Source organism: Myotis brandtii, unplaced genomic scaffold (genome assembly GCF_000412655.1).
Source record: "Myotis brandtii unplaced genomic scaffold, ASM41265v1 scaffold1087, whole genome shotgun sequence".
In the NCBI taxonomy this organism is placed as follows: Eukaryota; Metazoa; Chordata; class Mammalia; order Chiroptera; family Vespertilionidae; genus Myotis; species Myotis brandtii.
This window is the reverse complement of record NW_005353698.1, coordinates 1,319,445-1,337,674: the sequence shown is the minus strand read 5'-3', so window position 1 is coordinate 1,337,674 and position 18,230 is coordinate 1,319,445. Positions and strand designations below refer to the sequence as shown.

At 35.6% G+C, this 18,230-nt stretch overlaps 1 protein-coding gene and 1 long non-coding RNA gene across 3 annotated transcripts in view; one reads left to right on the top strand and one right to left on the bottom strand.

Moving 5' to 3' along the window:
* The first annotated feature begins 6 nt into the window (after positions 1–6).
* Positions 7–3,466, top strand: LOC102241268. 2 transcript variants are annotated; one of them, XR_001362906.1, is made up of 4 exons: positions 7–213; positions 1,319–1,420; positions 1,881–3,172; positions 3,282–3,466. It is a non-coding gene; the product is annotated as an uncharacterized LOC102241268 (long non-coding RNA). The 2 variants fall into 2 exon arrangements; XR_313057.2 differs by having other exon boundaries at positions 1,881–3,466.
* Positions 3,467–9,663: 6,197 nt separating this feature from the next.
* The window catches only part of DNAJB14 (DnaJ (Hsp40) homolog, subfamily B, member 14), a 33,014-nt gene continuing 24,447 nt past the window's right edge, over positions 9,664–18,230 (bottom strand). Inside the window, exons 4-8 of the mRNA XM_005857229.2 lie at positions 16,008–16,193; positions 14,339–14,433; positions 13,249–13,358; positions 12,270–12,442; positions 9,664–10,285 (exon numbers count right to left, since the gene is read on the bottom strand). Of these exons, the coding sequence (XP_005857291.1) occupies positions 10,161–10,285; positions 12,270–12,442; positions 13,249–13,358; positions 14,339–14,433; positions 16,008–16,193 (689 nt within the window). The 3' untranslated portion in view covers positions 9,664–10,160. The remainder of the gene's footprint in view (positions 10,286–12,269; positions 12,443–13,248; positions 13,359–14,338; positions 14,434–16,007; positions 16,194–18,230) is intronic.

The window sequence follows — 18,230 nt, the reverse complement described above, 5'->3', positions numbered from 1 at the left end:
CTCCTGTTGCTGCCGACACGGCCGCACTGGGCCCAGCCCACTGCGAGAGAATGCAATAAAGTTTCTTAAACGCTCACGAGGCCTCCTGGCCTGGCTCCTTGCCGGCGGGGACCCCACAGTTTGGTGCTGGAACCCAGGATGCACAGGAGCCCGTAGGGACCCCCACCCCCGGCTGCGGGCTCCTCCCGACCACACTGGCCACTCCAGTTTGCGGTAAGAGGCACTTGACCTGCTTTGCTGGCTTTGCCCCACGAACGCCCGCGGGCGCGGGGCTGGGGTTCACTTCCGGGCCGGGCCCTGACCCCCCTGTAAGGAGAGGAGGTGGCACCTTTGAATGCAAGCAGCTGGCAGGCCTGCTCCCCCACCCCCACCTTTATTCCAGCCTCCTTAAGGTTGTCACGGTCATGTTACCCCTGTTACAGACTGTATCAGGAAAATGGCTTAGGTAATCATTGGCTTTAAAATCTCATAGAGCCCTGACTCGTGTGGCTCAGTGGATAGAGCATCGGTCTGCGGACTGAAGGGTCCCAGGTTCGATTCCGGTCAAGGGCATGTACCTTGGTTGCGGGCACATCCTCAGTGGGGAGTGTGCAGGAAGCAGCTGATAAATGTTTCTCTCTCATTGGAATTTCTAACTCTCCCTCTCCCTTCCTCTCTGTAAAAAATCAATAAAATTATATATATTTTAAAAAATCTCATAGAGTTGTTAAGACAGTAAGTGTAACTGAAATGAAGGGTTTTTGGTAAAGTTTTCCATTTCTTGACTCTCTGTAATCGTCCTTCTCTCTTGTCATACTTACTCCACCCACCAGATCCTCCTGCTCTCAAAGCCCCCTTCCACCCAACCCTGAGGCTTCTGGTCAGTCCTCCCCGCCTGTCCGGCCCCTCAGGCCCTCCCTTCCTCTCTGACCCCCCCAGCCTCCTCCCACTGCCCCTCTGTCTCTGGACTCCACCCCTTCACCCACCACCTCAGCCTTCTTACTGAGCCCCAACTCACTGGTTCCAGACAACCCAGCCTCCAGCCCTTTCCAGCGTCTGCACTGGACACGTCCCCACCACCTCTAGCCCTTTGTGGGGATTCTCTCTCCACCCTCGACCTCACTGGTCACCTCCTTGGGCAACATGCCAACACAGTGCTTCTCCGCCTCCCACTCACTCCCCCCTGGATCCTCCACTGGAACCGGGAGACTGGACACGCTTCCAGCATCCAACAGCCGGGGGACCCTAAAGCCCAGGTGGACCGGCCCACACCAGGTACTTCTGACCACACGAAGGCGGCCAAGTTACAGGGCTGTCCTTCCTCACTCCACTCCTCCAGGTTAAAGTGAGCCCCTGCACCCCAGGCTCCACCAGTCCGTTTGTATTGGAGTGTCAGCCTCGGACCAGCTCGCCTCAAGTTCACAAAAATTCCCAAGGAACTGTAAGTCCCTTCACTCTCTGCACCTCATAGTAGCTGTTCCTCTCCCTCTCAGCATCCACTCCCCACCCCCACGGAATCGTACCTCTTGCCTTTCCTGTGGGACACGTTCCTCCCAGAGGATTTTCTTGACTATTCCTGGGAACAGATTACAATCTGGTTAAACCTGGCCCCGTGATTGACCAAGATACTCTAAGATCTCCCCTCTTCTAGTGCCTGGTCTTCCTGTGGGTCATCCTTATCATCCTTGATCTTCTGATGTACCATTACCTTATGTCACCTGATTGGAACTACGCTTAACACTGTTAGGGTTGTACAATGATCTCCCTAATCCTTCTCCCCTTACTCTGTACACAGATTTACCCCATACCTCTAAAAAACCTCCTAAGTCCTCACTATCTCTCTCGAACCCTAGACCTAACACATCACCTCCTCATCATAACCTGTTTTCCCCTCTTTTCAGCTAGCTACACGGCAATCCCAGCCTCCCTACATACATGGGCCGACTCCAGTCTATCCTTCCACTACAAGGTACATGGAGGACTCCCATTCCAACTCATGCACCTCGATGAAATTTATAACTTCAAAATCACGGAAATGACTAAAGGAACACTCACAGGCAGGGCTGTACAGTTACTCCAGTCATACTTAACATAACTGAGCACTCCTCCAATAAAGGCCCCATCTTAAGACCAGTAACAACCAACACCGTCATAGTATCTCAGGCCCCTCTCTGCATCAACAGGACACACCCTGCAGGAAAGGTTTTAGGATATCTTGATCAACGCCTATGCCACTTTACTCTTGAAATTCAGCCCTCTTTCAAGCGTTGGGCAAGTTATATAGTTACCCAAACAGCCTACTTCTCAAAGCCTGTTCAATTCTCAGCCTGGCCTACCATCTCAGCAACCTTCCCAACAACTGACACTTCCCAGTTCTGTTCAGGTCGACCTCTTTCCTGCATTAACTACTTCCCCTGGCAGGATTGCAAATCACAATTACGTTCTAACTGCCGCCAAATCCCCTCCCTTGTCCTCACACACTCCAAATTTTGGGTAGACACTGACAGAAAATATATTTTTTTTGAGAATACCACCACAGGGGCTACACAGGTCAATCCTGAAGGCCCTTTTCAGCTCCTTACGGGGGCAACCTTAGCTGGAACTCTTTCTGTTTGGGAAAATGAAAACAACAAGCTCACTCACCTCTTCACCATCGAAAAAACCTTCTGCTTAAAAAATCAAGGAATCTTGTTACTGTGTGGTACCAATACCTACCTCTGTCTCCCAGCCAACTGGACTGGGACCTGTACCCTAGTCTATCACCCCTGAGATAGACATTGCCCCTGATAACCAGCCCTTTAAGGTTCTCACCGCTTACTCGGGGCCAGGAAGGACAAACTAGATGATAGGGCCACAAAAACTGACAGCTTTCAGAACCCTGGGGCACCTGGCCACAGAATCTAAATTGGACCTCTTGGCTTCTGCCTTCAGTTGGATCCCTCTTAATGTTCTTTCTGGCACTGATCTTTGGCTCATGCATCCTAAGAGCCATTTCTTCCTCCCTCCAAAACTACATCCAGGCTAAGATCCATAGGGGAAATAATGCTTCTCCAGCCCTACACTAGATATCATCCCCTCCCTCAGTCCCTAACTAGGTAGGGACAGCTCTACGCCCCACCTGAGCAGGAAGAAGCTACAGAAGAATGAGATCAACCTCCCTCGTCAGCCCCAGTTCACAGAAGGAAAATAAAAGGTTAGAATGCTAGGCATATTCTGAATCATTCCCCTGCACTCAGTTCTTTTCCATTATACCCCACTTGGATCTCCTGCTCTCTGCGGTTTTCCTGTTATTCTTATTTCAGGTGTCACAGAGAAAGCTGACCGGCTGAGAAAATCGGCTTTAGACCTGACTTCCTGCACCTGCATCTGGTTCCTGGGGACCTTCACAAGACACAGATATCCCACCCTCCCTACTCTTGCTTGCTGACACGGATATACTGGTCTCAGCCCACTGTGAGAGAATGTAATAAAATTTCTTAAACTCTAACAAGATCTCTTTGCCTGCCTCCTGTTGGTGCGGACTTAACACCACCCACTGCTCTTAACTCATGGCCTTGTCTAGAGTGAATTGAGGAGCCATGATCTTTATGGAGTTCTCACAGTTATCTATCTGTGCACCTCAATATGCAGACATTGGACAACCTTCTTTCACAGGCTTTTGAATTAGAAGGCTGTGCCTGTAAGGAATGCTATTTTTTATTTGGAGCCTTGCTTGCTTGCACATTTTACAAAAACCTACAGTAGATAGAAGGAAAATGAAGTCGAGGGGAACTTGTTTATGACTGGTCTTCAGTTCCAATCCCTAGCAAGAGTACAAAAAGAATTACCTCTAGCCCAAGACATGATGAAAAGAATTGGATATTTATTTTCTATTATTCCTGAGAAGATAAAATGGTACATATGTTACAAATGACTTTCATTATTATAAGTGAATTTAGCAGTTCCATAGCAAATGACCTGATTGAAAATCATTTCCTTTCCCTTATTTAAACCCTTAGCATCTGGGACACAGCTCCATTAATTTTATGCCCTCACCTACTCTAGTCTCCTAACTTAAATGATGGCATTCAAGCCTGCCTTGGGGTTCTACGTTTTTCTCTTATCCTGAGAGTAAATTCATTTTTACTTTCTACTTGGCCCTTTATATCAAAATAAAAAATTAGTGAGTTTTCCTATGTAATAAATATTAAGGTCTTATGTAATAAAAGAAAAAAAGGCCTTATAAAACCGCATTTCCAGCTACCACCCTTTTTCTCTACTTTTATAGCCAAATTTTTGAAGTTTTTAATTGCTGCCTCCATTTATCCCAAACTCAATTTGATTATTCTTTTGGTTCTGCCTTGTTTATATCTCAAAATAATTTACTTATTTATATTCCTACTCTGGTCCAAGCCATGATCACCTCTCCTTTGACAATTTCCTGTCCTTCCTACATTCACTTTTGCCCTCCAGTCTTCACACAGCAACTAAAATGATATTTTAAAAACTCAGATCTCATGTTAAGTCCTTCCTTAAAAATCACAAAGGTTTTCTCCTTAAAGTCCAGTTATCACCACTATGGTTTATATATGGTCCTATGGAATCTGACTCCTATCTTAATTGTCTAACTTACCCTGGCTTCCTTATGCCATAACCATAAGTTTGTTTTTATTGCTGTGAAGTTCCTATGACTTTATCAACTTACCACACTCTGCCTGAAACATTTCTCTAGGGTTCACCTTACTGCTGCTCTCATCTTTTAGGTTTCAGCTTCATCTCACTTTGTCAGAGAAATCTTTCCTGGTCCTCCCAAAGTAGGTTAAGTCTTCTAGATATATGCTCTCATTGTACCTCGTAATTTTTCTGTGGCTTTCATCATAGTCATTTACTTGACATTTATCTTCCTTGTTAGATATAGACCTCATAAGGATTTTTGTCCTGTTCAGTGATTAATTCCCAGCACTCAGCTCCCTCCCTGGGGATACTAGGCATTCATTCATTTACTGAATGGTTGAAAGAAAGGGCATATTAAGAATATAAAACATGATAAAACAAATGCTGTAGAGTGAGAACAGACCTTTTTATTCATATACTGAGATAAACTTCAGAGACTGAAAGAAAAAAATCAAATCATTCAGAACATTCATTAAAATTCATTCTTTAACAGAGTTCTCACAAAAAATTTAAGTCTGATATAACATTAAATATTTTACAAATCAGACATTTCATTTAAATCTAATCTTATAATCTTGAGTGCACTATAGACAACGATTTCCTTTACCAGTTTCACTTCATTTAACTAATACAAGGCTTCCATTAAAATCCTACCACACCTTGAAAATTACCTGCAGCTTTTAAAGACACATGACTTAAACTTAAATGGAAAGTCTTATGTAGCAATTCAAAAACAAAACAAACACAAAAATAGGTAAGAAGCATTTCTTAATACAAATAAATTATAAAATATCATTTATGTGTGAGTTTATTCTCATTGGCATAGTTATCCAACTAAAACAATTCATTTTGAAATTGGTGCTTAACATACTCCAATGTCACTGGAAAATGCCTATCATTTTAGAAGTGCTCTTAAATGGCAACTCTCAGATGGGAAAGTCCCGACTCCTGTGCTGAAGTGAAGGAGACTTGTTCATATTCATGCCAGGCGTCATCTGTTATGCAGTTACTAGACAGCTTGGCAACCAACCAGTAATCCCAATTTTCAATAACATACTAAACTAAGACATTCCAAGAAACACTTCTTACCACCTACATATTTCCAGATTGCTAGATATAGAAGACACAATTATATTTGAAGTATGGGCCTTACAATAGGAAACTTGAAAATATGAAAAATATTACACCAATGAAAGAATTCCCACCAATGAAATTCTGTGAACTGCTTTCAAAGAATATCCACGGCTAATGGAAGCTCTGCTCTGTGCAAACATAGTGTGGTATAAAATAATCACACATTTGAGGTATTAGCTGGAAAATATATACAACTATACATGGACACATCCACAGACTATTCACAAATCTATTGGCCCCCAAACCAGCAGATAATAAAATAATCACGTACCACAGGAAAAAGTTACAGGGAACTTACAAAAAAATGTGGTTACATAATCCTTAATATAAGGAGTATGTTTTGAATTGATGTTTGAGGGAAAATGTTTCCATTTATATGAAAGTACCTATTTAAATAGTAATAAAACCAAAAAGGAAACCTGAATTCTAGGACTGTATTGCCTCCCAGATTATTAAAGAAATATGCAAGAATTCCTTGAAGATCCTCTTCTACCCACTTTTTCTTTGTAATTAAAAAATACAATTAAAAGATTTTGGGAAGTTATTATCAGATGACTCCTCTTCACTGGTTTATAGAAAAATTTATGGATTTTAACTAGGCAGTAATCCATTGTGGCCAAAAGACAAGCCTTTTTAGCTATTTAGGAAAGATTAAAATTCTGGTTCATTGTTCATTTTTGGAAGTTTTTCTATTCTAATAAGAAAAAAGATTATGAATGCCATTTTAGTTTGCTTCACTTAGTATAAAGACAGTTATATGGGTAGTAGTAAACCCAAGCTTCATATGGGGAAGCTAAATAAACGCACTAATTTTCCTTTTGAACCACTTAGTCCTCTGACTTAATACTTACCGAACTGGAAAAAATGGCTAATTTGGTCCTCAGGCCAACATCAAAAAATATTTCACTGCCTTAATAAAAGTGGGAAATTTACTTTTAATGAATATGTAGGAATCCATTATTAGGTAATATTAACATGTCAAGGGTATTAACAGCTGCACTTGAAAATAATGGAGACCAACAAAGGAAATCAAGATGTTAATCATATTTCTTGGTAACTACTTTACATACTAGTGTAACTGAAGAGTTAACAGGAAGAAAACTTAAGCATAAAAGTGCAATTAAAGTAAAGGGCTGGAATTTTACATTCCTGTTCCTGTGAACACCTGAGCTGATACAAAGGCAGACTGGCTTAATGCCTTGGCATATATATGCCTTAAGGACCTTTTCTCTACCAAATCTTTGTAAATCATAAGTAAGCATGTAATGATTATGAAACAACTACTTATTTAAGCATTCAAATGCAATCTGTTTCTAAAATTATTGTTTTCATTTATTAGATGGATTATACTTTGAAATTTCTCATTGTTGAGAATTATCATTTCATTAAAATAAATTCTGAAACGTACAAATGTCTAGCACCTGTCTAATTGAGAACTAAGGAATAAAAAAAAAATAGAAGAAAAGGTATTATTTACTTTCCCCCACATCCTCACAAGGATAATGTTTATGTGTGTGTTGTAAAGAAGGATAAAAATGTAAATCATTAATAAATATACTTGCTGCCAAACTTCTAAAATACCAGTAAGAAAAGCTAGTAAAGCAATACTTAAAGAGGGCTATTAGGCAATGATTAAAATGAACAGTACAAGTTTTCAAATTAAATTGCAAGGCTCATGTAGGTAAAACTAAGATGACAAAATGTTGGATTTTTAAAAGTAGCAAAAAATATGAAAATCTTACATCTTAACACATTGCGGGACCAGTAGTTTTATTGCTAGCTTTACCCAGTGACCAGATAAGTTCCTATTGAACGAGTACAAAAAATGTTTTACATAAATGTTAAAGGCATGCTTTAAAATTAAATACCCATTGCATTTTGAAGTTATTTATTACATGTTCTTACAAGCTAACATCTTTTTAAAGTATGATACTTTGTAAAACATTGTGTAATATGAAGCGAGAATTCTCATGATCCGTCCGCAATGTGTTAAAATAGCTAACGTCTTCTTATTTTGTAGAATTAACCAAAAATTCTAACACTTGGCTGGGCCTTTACACCATGATACAGGTAACATTAAGGACTTAATCTTTATTTGCATATTTTATATGTAGCTTATGCTGTCAGGCACTCAGTCATTTCCCACGGTTCGAAAATTTTATCAAACACATTTCCCCGAACGTTTTATGAAATATAATAGAATGTAGAAAAGAAACTGAAATGTAATACTGTCCAAAAGCCATGTAGGACTTGTTACCACAATCGTGTAAATATCCCAGTAAAATGGAAAAATAGCCTAGCTGGTTTGGCTCAGTGGATAGAGCGTTGGCCTGCAGACTGAAGGGTCCCAGGTTCGATTCCGGTCAAGGGCATGTATCTTGGTTGCTGGCACATCCCCAGTAGGGGTTGTGCAAGAGGCAGCTGATCGATGTTTCTCTCTCATCGATTGTTTCTAACTCTCTATTCCTTTCCCTTCCTCTCTGTAAAAAAAATCAATAAAATATTTTTTTTAAAAAAGGAAAAATAAATGGATGAAAATCTTCATAAGTTTTCTGATGCATATGAACTTTCAAAGTTAATTAGAATGCTGTGGCCTTTTAAAAAAATTCATTGTACAGGCTCAAGAAAATATTTGAAATTGTATTTCTTTTAAGCACTGCTATTTTTTTTTAAAGGTGGCATTTCTAAAAGAAAGTTAAGCTGTCCAATTTTCCTAGGACAATATATTGTTTAGTTTAAACTACTAATTCAATCAGGTATTTCTATTGATTCATCTGAAAAGGGGATACAAGAGAACATTTTTTAAAGAATGGTCATTTTAAAAGTTTTAACAGATGCTATAAATTGACTACATTCAGAAAAAAAAATCTTTAAACAAAAGAATACTGCCACTTTAGTTAGCATTCTCTCACACACACAAAAATTACCAAAGATGTGTTCATGTTCCATTAACTGAGAATGAAGCAAAATTATTACTATGTTAAACATAGATTAGAAATCAACTAGTTTCATACCCAATATAGGCAATAAAACTTCAATTTCCATCTGATTTCTCAAATTTATATTATGGATTTAACTACAAGGAGCTTATTCCTAATGGATTAATTGAATTCTCAATGGTGAATAGATTTTAGCTCAGAATTTTATAAGGATAACTTGCTATAAATCATTATTCTATCTGCTGCTGTATTTCTGCTCACTGTTGCATGTGGCCAAACAGATCATGCCCTGATCAAATAAGTGTGCTGTAATCTACTTATGTATTTAAGAGTTGGCAATCAGGTTAAAAGGCACAAAGCAAAGTAGTAGTTTTTCCTATTATTTATTTGTAGAAGAATCCATTTACTTTTGGATTCTGCTTAAATTATCACTAAGAAGAAACTGCAAATTTCCATGAGGGTGGAGGAAACATGTTGGTTCTCTTCATAAAGTTTAGCAGCTTTCAAAGACATATACAAGGGTGGGCAAAAGTAGGTTTATAGTTGTGAGTACACAAAAGCTTATTCTTATGTTATTATTCATTAATTATGTATTATTTATTTATATTAAAACCATAAACCTACTTTTGCCCTCCCCTGTATATGAACATTAGGGGGTATTTTAATAATTGGAATTGCAAATGACATAAATGCAACTTACTGTTGAAGACCCATTTTGTTTAATATCTATATAGCCATTTCCTCATATTTTCTTTAAATCTATCAGTATAGCATTTCATTTCTATGCATGGCTTAGCAATTCATAAAACTAAATAAACAGCAAATTGATACTCTACACCAGTTCATTTATCTCAATATATATTTTGGAATATAATGGCAATATTAAAATAGCTAATAATGCTACAAGATTTTACACAAAATTAATTTAAACATCTTTTGTTTTTCCTTTTCTTTTTGAAAAAGTTTCAGTGTTTAAACTCTACACATTCAACATCTGACAAGTAACATGTAATTTTGTCACAGAACATTTATTCCATCAATTTAAACTGAAGTTTCTCATGGAGCTAAACACAAAGAATTTAAATAAAAAGGCAATAACTTATATGTACACAAAATGATCATTTCATAAATATTTACATAACAAGGGGAAAAATGGAGAATCACTAAAACTGAAAACTGCTACAGGTGTGATAATCCTTTCTTGAGACATTTTTGTTAGTCATCATAAAAGCTTTTAAAGTGAAAATAATTACAGAAGCATAACTAAAATATTGGTTTTAGTTTTCAGTTTATTACTATTTAAAGGAGTCAGTAGGTCATAAACAGTCCAAAATTTCAGGGACCAACTATTCAGTTTAGTTTTTAACAACAAATCTTTTTCTTTAGCTCTCATGATGAAACTAAACTCACAGAAAAAATAAATAGTATGCTAAAAGATATAAATAAAATTCCAGTTCATCCTCCTTTATAAATACTGGTCAGCCGCTCCAGTTCTTTGCAGTTATCCATGCTCAAGGCATCTGCCTTCCTTCGAAGTCGTTCATCACGATACACTTTTGCTGCATATTGCATATCTACTTCTGTTAATAAACAAAAATATTTTGCAAAGTAAATAATAATTTAAATTAAGTTTGTTTTTTTTTAACACAAATGATGTTTCATAGAAATCTTTCAATGTACTTCTGTTAATTGACTTTTTTTTTTTTTTTAAATAAAGAAGTCCAAGTGCTACTCCTAAAAGCTACTTGGAAACCTAGCATGTAAAACAAACAGAACTGCTCTGGAAGAGAAACAAGGATGGAGTCCTGTCAACCTTTTCCCTCCACTCCTGTTCCCAATGGTTTAAGAACTACTGCTCTAAAGCAGCATCTTGAATCCATATGCTATTCTGCTACTGGTTGTTTTTGCTGTGACCTTTTATTAAGGTTTCACATTAATTATTTCCAAGACTTGGAAGTAGAAAATTTTCAAATCTGTTCTGAGTTTGCTTGAATTTAAAAAATATATATACAATAACTGTACTGAAGGAACACAAAGGAGAAAAAAAGCTTCCTCTACAATCATCGTAGTGACATTCAGCAATAAGTACTTCTGAGACTGCCTTCAGTATGTGGAATACATTACTAAAGAAAAATAAATGAAGTAGGTATCAAACATTCTTCAGAGTTTTCCTTGTTTTCCTGTTATTCTCAGCCATTTCACTGTTTGGTACCACTTCGAAAGGGTGGCAGTACTTAGAGAAGATGTAACAAAAAAAAGGGGAAAACAGTGACCAAAGTAGAGGACATCAGCCAGGACCACAAACAGTATACTCAAAGTAAGAGTGTTTTCTATTTGTAAATATCTTCAGGAATGATCTTTATTCAATCATTCAGGCTTGAATTTAACAACTAATATATTTACAAATGAGGCACTTAGAAAATCCATTTGCAGCTGATTCTTTCCAAATGAGGTAGTTAACTCAAAGTTCAGAGGGCTAGTGAATGGCAGAACCTGGATTCCAATCCAAATCTCCCAATCCTAGTCTAATATTCTTTCCATTACCTCAAATTATTTATTGTATTTCATAAAACACCTATTTTACCAATTTAAGCATTAGAGAGTGTTAGAAGTGACTCCAAAACAGAAAAACACTGAAAGAATATTCATTGGCCAAAAATCTCTTTGATTGTATTAAGTTAAAAAGAAGATAATCTCATTTTACTTAACTAGTAAAACATTCAATCAATGGGTTGATTAATGTTATACTGAGCCCCTCCCACTTCCATCTTTATTCAAAATCACTAACATATAGATAGATTTACTGAATTTATTGGATTTTATTTTGAAAATTTCAAACCTCACATTTTGTCAATTTTGCTTTTACTGTTTCTACAATAAAAACTTGTGACTGTTGTGGTGGTTATTATTACTTTATAGAACCATTTGAGAATAAGTTACAGACATCATGACCTATCATTCCTAATTACTTTAGCATATTTTTCTTAAGAACAATTGCACTCTCTCACATAACCATAATACAATTTTCAAATTCAGAAAGTTAATAATGATATCATACCACCTACAGTGGTACTCAACCTTCTGGCCCTTTAAATACAGTTCCTCATGTTGTGACCCAACCATAAAATTATTTTCTTTGCTACTTCATAACTGTAATGTTGCTACTGTTATGAATCGTAATGTAAATATCTGATATGCAGGATGGCCTTAGGCGACCCCTGTGAAAGGGTCGTTCGACCATCAAAGGGGTCGCGACCCACAGGTTGAGAACCGCTGACCTAATATATAGTCCACATTCAATTTCAACAATTGTCCAAATGATGATATTATTCACTTATTCAACCAAATATTTACTGATGACAAAGGTAACACAAATACCACTTATGTCCTTGCTATATGCTGAATACTGTTACAGGCCACAGGTACGTTAAAACATACTGTCTCATTTAAGAATTGAGTTCTGATTATATACTAGGCAATTCTAGAACATTCTTTAAGAAAATCTGCAGTAATCACTTCCCAAGACTTTGAATAAGTTAAAGGTTAAACATTTGATCAACTTACTCTGTTGTCTTTCTTTCCAGCAATTATCTCGAATATTAGTCACATAATCTTCTTCCACACTCTTTTCTACTTTTTGTAATAACATTCCTTTATATTCATTTTTAAAGTCCTTGTTGACATAATAAACGACACCTAAGTTTTCTGTCTGCATTTTAATAGTTTGCCCTGATCCACTGTAAAAGAAATGCTTGATCATTATTTTTAATTAAAATTGTACATGTTGATCTGCTACTATAAACCAAGCTAACAAAAATAATTAAAAAGAATTAAAATTATTGGTAATCATTTATTTACATTATCTCAAATTCACAACTATTACCATCATGTAATAAAAAAGTAATCATATTTTAATATTCTATGTTCTTATAAGTTCTCTCAATTTTTAGTTAATAATTTTATTTGGAAGAAATATAAATTTATTTCTTGTTTTTAGACCAATGTTTTTAATACTGTAAAATCACTGGCAGTAGGATTTTTCAGAGCTTCCTATATGTTCATTTTATTACACTAAAGTTTTCTAGAGTAGATGCTGCATTAAGTTTCTTTTATGTATGGACCTCATATATCAAGCACATTATGAAAAAATATTTCAGATAACAAATATGTTTTTACTTAATATTTAACAAACAGAAGACTGAAATCATTTCCTCCTTAATAAACACAAACCTATGTAAGATTATGACAATTCTATTTTTGTCTTTTAAAGTACTTTTGCCTTTAATGTCATTACTTATTACATTAAATTGCTAACAAGTTCAAATATAGCACTGTCCTTATCCACAATGGAACAGATGTAAACTAACAACATATATAAATTTATCACTTAACTATTTTAAACACTGGACATTTTAAAACCTGGTATACTTGTAGTAATAGAAGATTTGGCACTTAAAAATTTAAAAAAAAATCACAAGGCCTTTTAATGAAAGCCAGATAAAAACAAAAATTCTTTTTTACAAAACTTCACTTAGCTACTTACGATCTGGGATATAAGGAATAAGGAGGATTAGTGACCATCAGTTGGCTTAATAATGACACAAGAATCAATACAATAATGGGCATCAGCTGGATAAACACAGAAAAGCCTCCCTGTAAAAAATAATCAAAGAATAACAAATTATAATATAACTGTAGCTGTCAATAATCCAACAGTTGTCATGCATTTTTATAGGCAGAAGGGCCATTTAAGATCATCTGGTTCAGTGCTTTCAAATCTGCCTGAACATAACTTCCTGAGGTGATTCTTAAAAACTTAGCTTTCCAGGTGCTTCACCTAGGGATCCTGATTTGGAAAACACTGAAACAACCTGATCTTACTTTACAGATGAGAACTTCTTTCTCTCGCACCCACAGACTCTTATCAATAGGCAACAGGTTGCATTTCTACTCTGGATTTGAAGGTAGAGCATTGGAAGCTTGAATGACAGAGTAGGGGCCCAGGCCTTTTAATTTCTAGTCTAGTGCTCTTTCCACTTCATGTGATTTAATTGTTGTATGCAATAAGGTATAACTGTTACATCCAATTTAAGTTTTTCAGTATAAATTCTAAATTCTTCTTTAGGACTAACAATGAAAAGTAACCTTCAAGCCGTAGCTGGTTTGGCACAGTGGATAGAGCGTTGGACTGCGGGACTGGAAGGTCCCGGGTTTGATTCTGGTCAAGGGCACATGCTCGGGTGAGGGCTCGATCCCCAGTAGGGGGCATGCAGGAGGCAGCCGATCAATGATTCTCTCTCATCATTGATGTTTCTCTCTCTCTCTCTCCCTCTTCCTTCCTCTCTGAAATCAATAAAAATATATTTTAAAAAAAGTAACCTTCAAATATGCACACTGCAGGTTACCTTCATTAGAATCATAGAATACCAAATTTAAAGGTTTCATATTGCCCAACCACCCTCCTGCTCCCCTAATATCTCTAAGGAATATTCTTGTGTCTATTGAACAACTCTGGTAAGAGAAAACTCACTACTTCCTTTTAGAAAAACTTGCTCTATTTTCAGACAACTCTAATTGCTTTTCCTGAGCTGAAATTTGCCATTTTATAATTTCTACTCATATCATAAACATACATCGCCTCTTTCTTCTTCTCTTTCATGTCCACTATGCCGATGCTGATGTTGATGGCTATAACCAGCTCGCCCATTTGAAAATGAATGTACACTACCTAGAGAAAATTAAAAGCAATGTTAAATTAGGGAGGACAATTATGATTTAAAAAAATTATATTTTCTTTTACAAAGAAAATACTTTTACTTTTATTCATATTTTAATTTTTAAAAATTACTAAAATAATACATGTTTGAGCAGTGAATGCTTAATTGCCTTCTTCATTTGTGAGTGAAGGGTGAAAGGAAACAGCAATGATTCTTCCTAGACTTTGCTTCCTTTCAAGTAAAGTAGAATTCTCTCTTTATGAAAACTTGAATATAAGTTCCTCCCTAATATGCATACACAGAGAACATTTTTTGTGGTTGGTTGCTTTTATGAACCTTGGGTCACTACTCTGAAACCCTGCATTCTGCATTTATCAACTAATCACAAATATATCTAAAAATCAAAAATTATTTTTAAAAAATAGCTGTAGAATACACTATGGTAGAGGTAAGCCACAATTTATTCAAATATTCTCCTTCTGATGGATATTCAAGTTGTTTTCAAATAAGGTGACCATCCAGAAATGGCTACAACTGACAAAACAAGATATGGTACAAAGGCAAAAGAACTGTGAAAATACTATCAGAAAATTCACTACTACCTGAAAGATATCTAATTGTTCCTAGCATATTTTTAGTCAGAATTATTATTCTGAATATTTTTTCTGAAATGTAATTATATATCCTAATGTTTAAAAATATAGGTTATATTTGTAGTCATTAATTTGTATTTACACATTCTCTGTCCTTCAAGGATTCTTTATAAGATGTCCTATCTATGACTACCATCTTTCTCAGAAAAATTCAGACAGAGCCACCAGATCAAATTATATCGCTGTGTTTATAAAAGTTCTCCGAATTTTGAATGGGATGTTTAACTGAGAACCTTAAGGAAATGTTGTAAAAAAGACTGGAGGTTTAATTATAAACACCTTAGAGAAGCTGCTCTTAAAGAAAATTAATTTCCATACAACAACTCACAGTAAATATAAACTAGCATAATAATACTTATACTACTATTATAAAATCTATTCATTTAGTAGTACTCTATAATATTTTACTTTGATAGCCTAGTTCAAATAATTATTTCTATTCCAATATAATTTTTAAAACCCACTCACTTTTTATATAACCTATAAATCAGACATTTTAATATTTCAATGGAAAGCACTTCCACATATATCAAAATTAGCAATCTATAACATTATTAATAAAATATATACAAAGCTTTCCAGAGAATCAATGTTAAATAGTCATCCATAACCATAATAGCACTTAACTAAGACATTATCACTGGATTTCCTACTTATATATATATCCTTTCTTCAGCTTTATGTAAAATACAGAATATTGGTACTCTTCATTTCTTTATTTTTTTAATTAAAATATGTTCTATGAAAAAGGCAGACTTATAGTAAAAGTAATGAGTATAACGTTTTTCTTCTACTTTCATAAAAAACCATCACAGGATAATAATGCTGTAAGAAACACAGGAAAGAAGGTAGCTAAATCACTAAATAGCCTATCTGGAAGTAAAAATCTCTAGCTTCATAAAATATAATACTTATAATTAACATTAAAATACCTGAAGGAAATCCACCACCAAAAAATATATTAAACAAGTCTTCTGGAGTTATATCAGCTTCACAACCTCTATGGAAATTAAATCTACCATTATTTTGTGGATTACACGCTTGTTCTTCATTGCCTGTGAGGTCATACTGTTTTCGTTTTTCTGGATTGCTTAAAATAGCATAAGCATTTCCAATCTCTGAAAAAGTAATGAATAAGAGTTGGTAAGCAAAGTTTTTATATTACAAGACTGCCCCATATAAAAACTGTCATGTTAACAAACAATAACAAAAACTACTTGAGGCTAATCAACAAAATAGTAAAACAGTAAAACTTTCTTGTAAAGATATTATATTTGCTTGCAATTACACATATTATTACCTCCCAATACAATTTTTTATAGTAGACAGGCAAGTAGACTGCCTTAAATGTAAGGAAATATCCATCTTACTTTCTTACTATTGGGCTTCATCCCCTAACATTCTGCTTCATTTTTGAGTATCCTGATCTAGTCATTCATTAGTGCCATTCAGACCAATAATAATAGTAGTCAGTACTACTGCCAGGCTCTGAACCCCAAACCTTAATATATTATTCATTATGATGCCCACTGTACAGATGAGCCCCATAAGGCTCAAGAAGGTTAGGAAACTTGTTCAAGGTCAAAAAAACTTTTTAGCAAGTAAACTCTATGCAACCTACATCATAAATCTTTTTTTTTTTTTTTGCACACTCCAGCCCAGAATGAGTTATTTTTCATTCTATTTCTGAAAAATTTATTCCTCTTAAAACTGTAAACTTCATGAGGGAAGAAACTATGTCTATGTTTTCACTGCATTATTCCAATAGTTCAGCATAAAGTCTAAATTTGTTTTTATTTAATATATTTTTATTGATTTCAGAGACAAAGGGAGAGAGAGATATAGAAACATCAATGATAAGAGAGAATTATTGATTGGCTGCCTGCTGCGTGCCCCCAATTGGGGATTGAGCCACAATCTTGGGCATGTGCCCTGACTGGTTATCAAACTATGACCTCCTGGCTCAAAGGTTGACGCTCACCCACTGAGCCTGTGGCTGGGCCTGAATTTGTTTTTAAATGAATCCAGATAGTCTCTAGTTTTCCCATCTCACTTTGTTACTTTCTTCATATTTATTTATAAAGAATTCTCTCTCTCAGACTCCCGTATCCAAAACAGGCAATGGTATCAGAGTAACCACTTCATAAGTTATATAAATGTCTAATGACTATGTTGTACACCTGAAACTAATGTAATATTGTATGTCAACTGTAATGGAAGAAAAATTTTAAAAATTAATTTTTAAAAAAGGCAATGTTACATAGGTTATGAAAATGTCTTAAGGTAATTAACAAAAGCAGAAACTACCCTATTCTCATTCTGACACTTCTAATAATCATTTCATAAATATATTTTCCTTCTTAAACTAGATCTCATAAACCTCTTGCAATATGGGATATTTTAAAAATACTTTCTGAGTCCCTTGTGGTGGCTGCTATAGGTACGTGCAAGCAAACAGATGCTCATTAGGCAGTTGTTTTGGGCTGATCACCTATCACGCTGAAATTAATGATACACAGATACTCTGGAACTTTTCTTCTGATAGGGCTTCTTAAACCTGGATTTCAAAGATATGTCTCTGATGGTATGTAAACTCTAATGTATGAAAAATTAAGTGGATGATCCATTTATTTGAAGAGATGGTACAAAACTTTCTTCAGATTCTCAGGCAGATCTATGACTTAGAAATATAGCTATCATTTATAAAGTCGCTCCAATGTGGAAGCATAATCAGAGATCCAAACAATGTACTGACAAACAACACCAAGGTTTTAACCTATACCTACAAAATAAATATCTATCAATATCTGCCGAAGTTGTACTTCCCGTAATAATATCAGTTTTAGAATTTAACCTCTATTCACTGAATAGACTATTTCAAGTAATTTCATAATGCTATTACTTTTTAAACTACTAATATATTATCAACACAATTCTATTTTTAAGGTTTTACTTTTTAAAAATTTCCAAACATTAAGATATTTTGTGTTACTTGTGAAATACTTTCATAATCCATAAGTATATATGTAAAACAATTTATGTTATCTACTGTGACTATTTATTTACTTTGTGGTACAGCATAATCAAAATTTCTTCAGTTCCTTTATTATCTAAAGACTAGAGGCCCGGTGCACAAAAATTTGTGCACTCGGCGG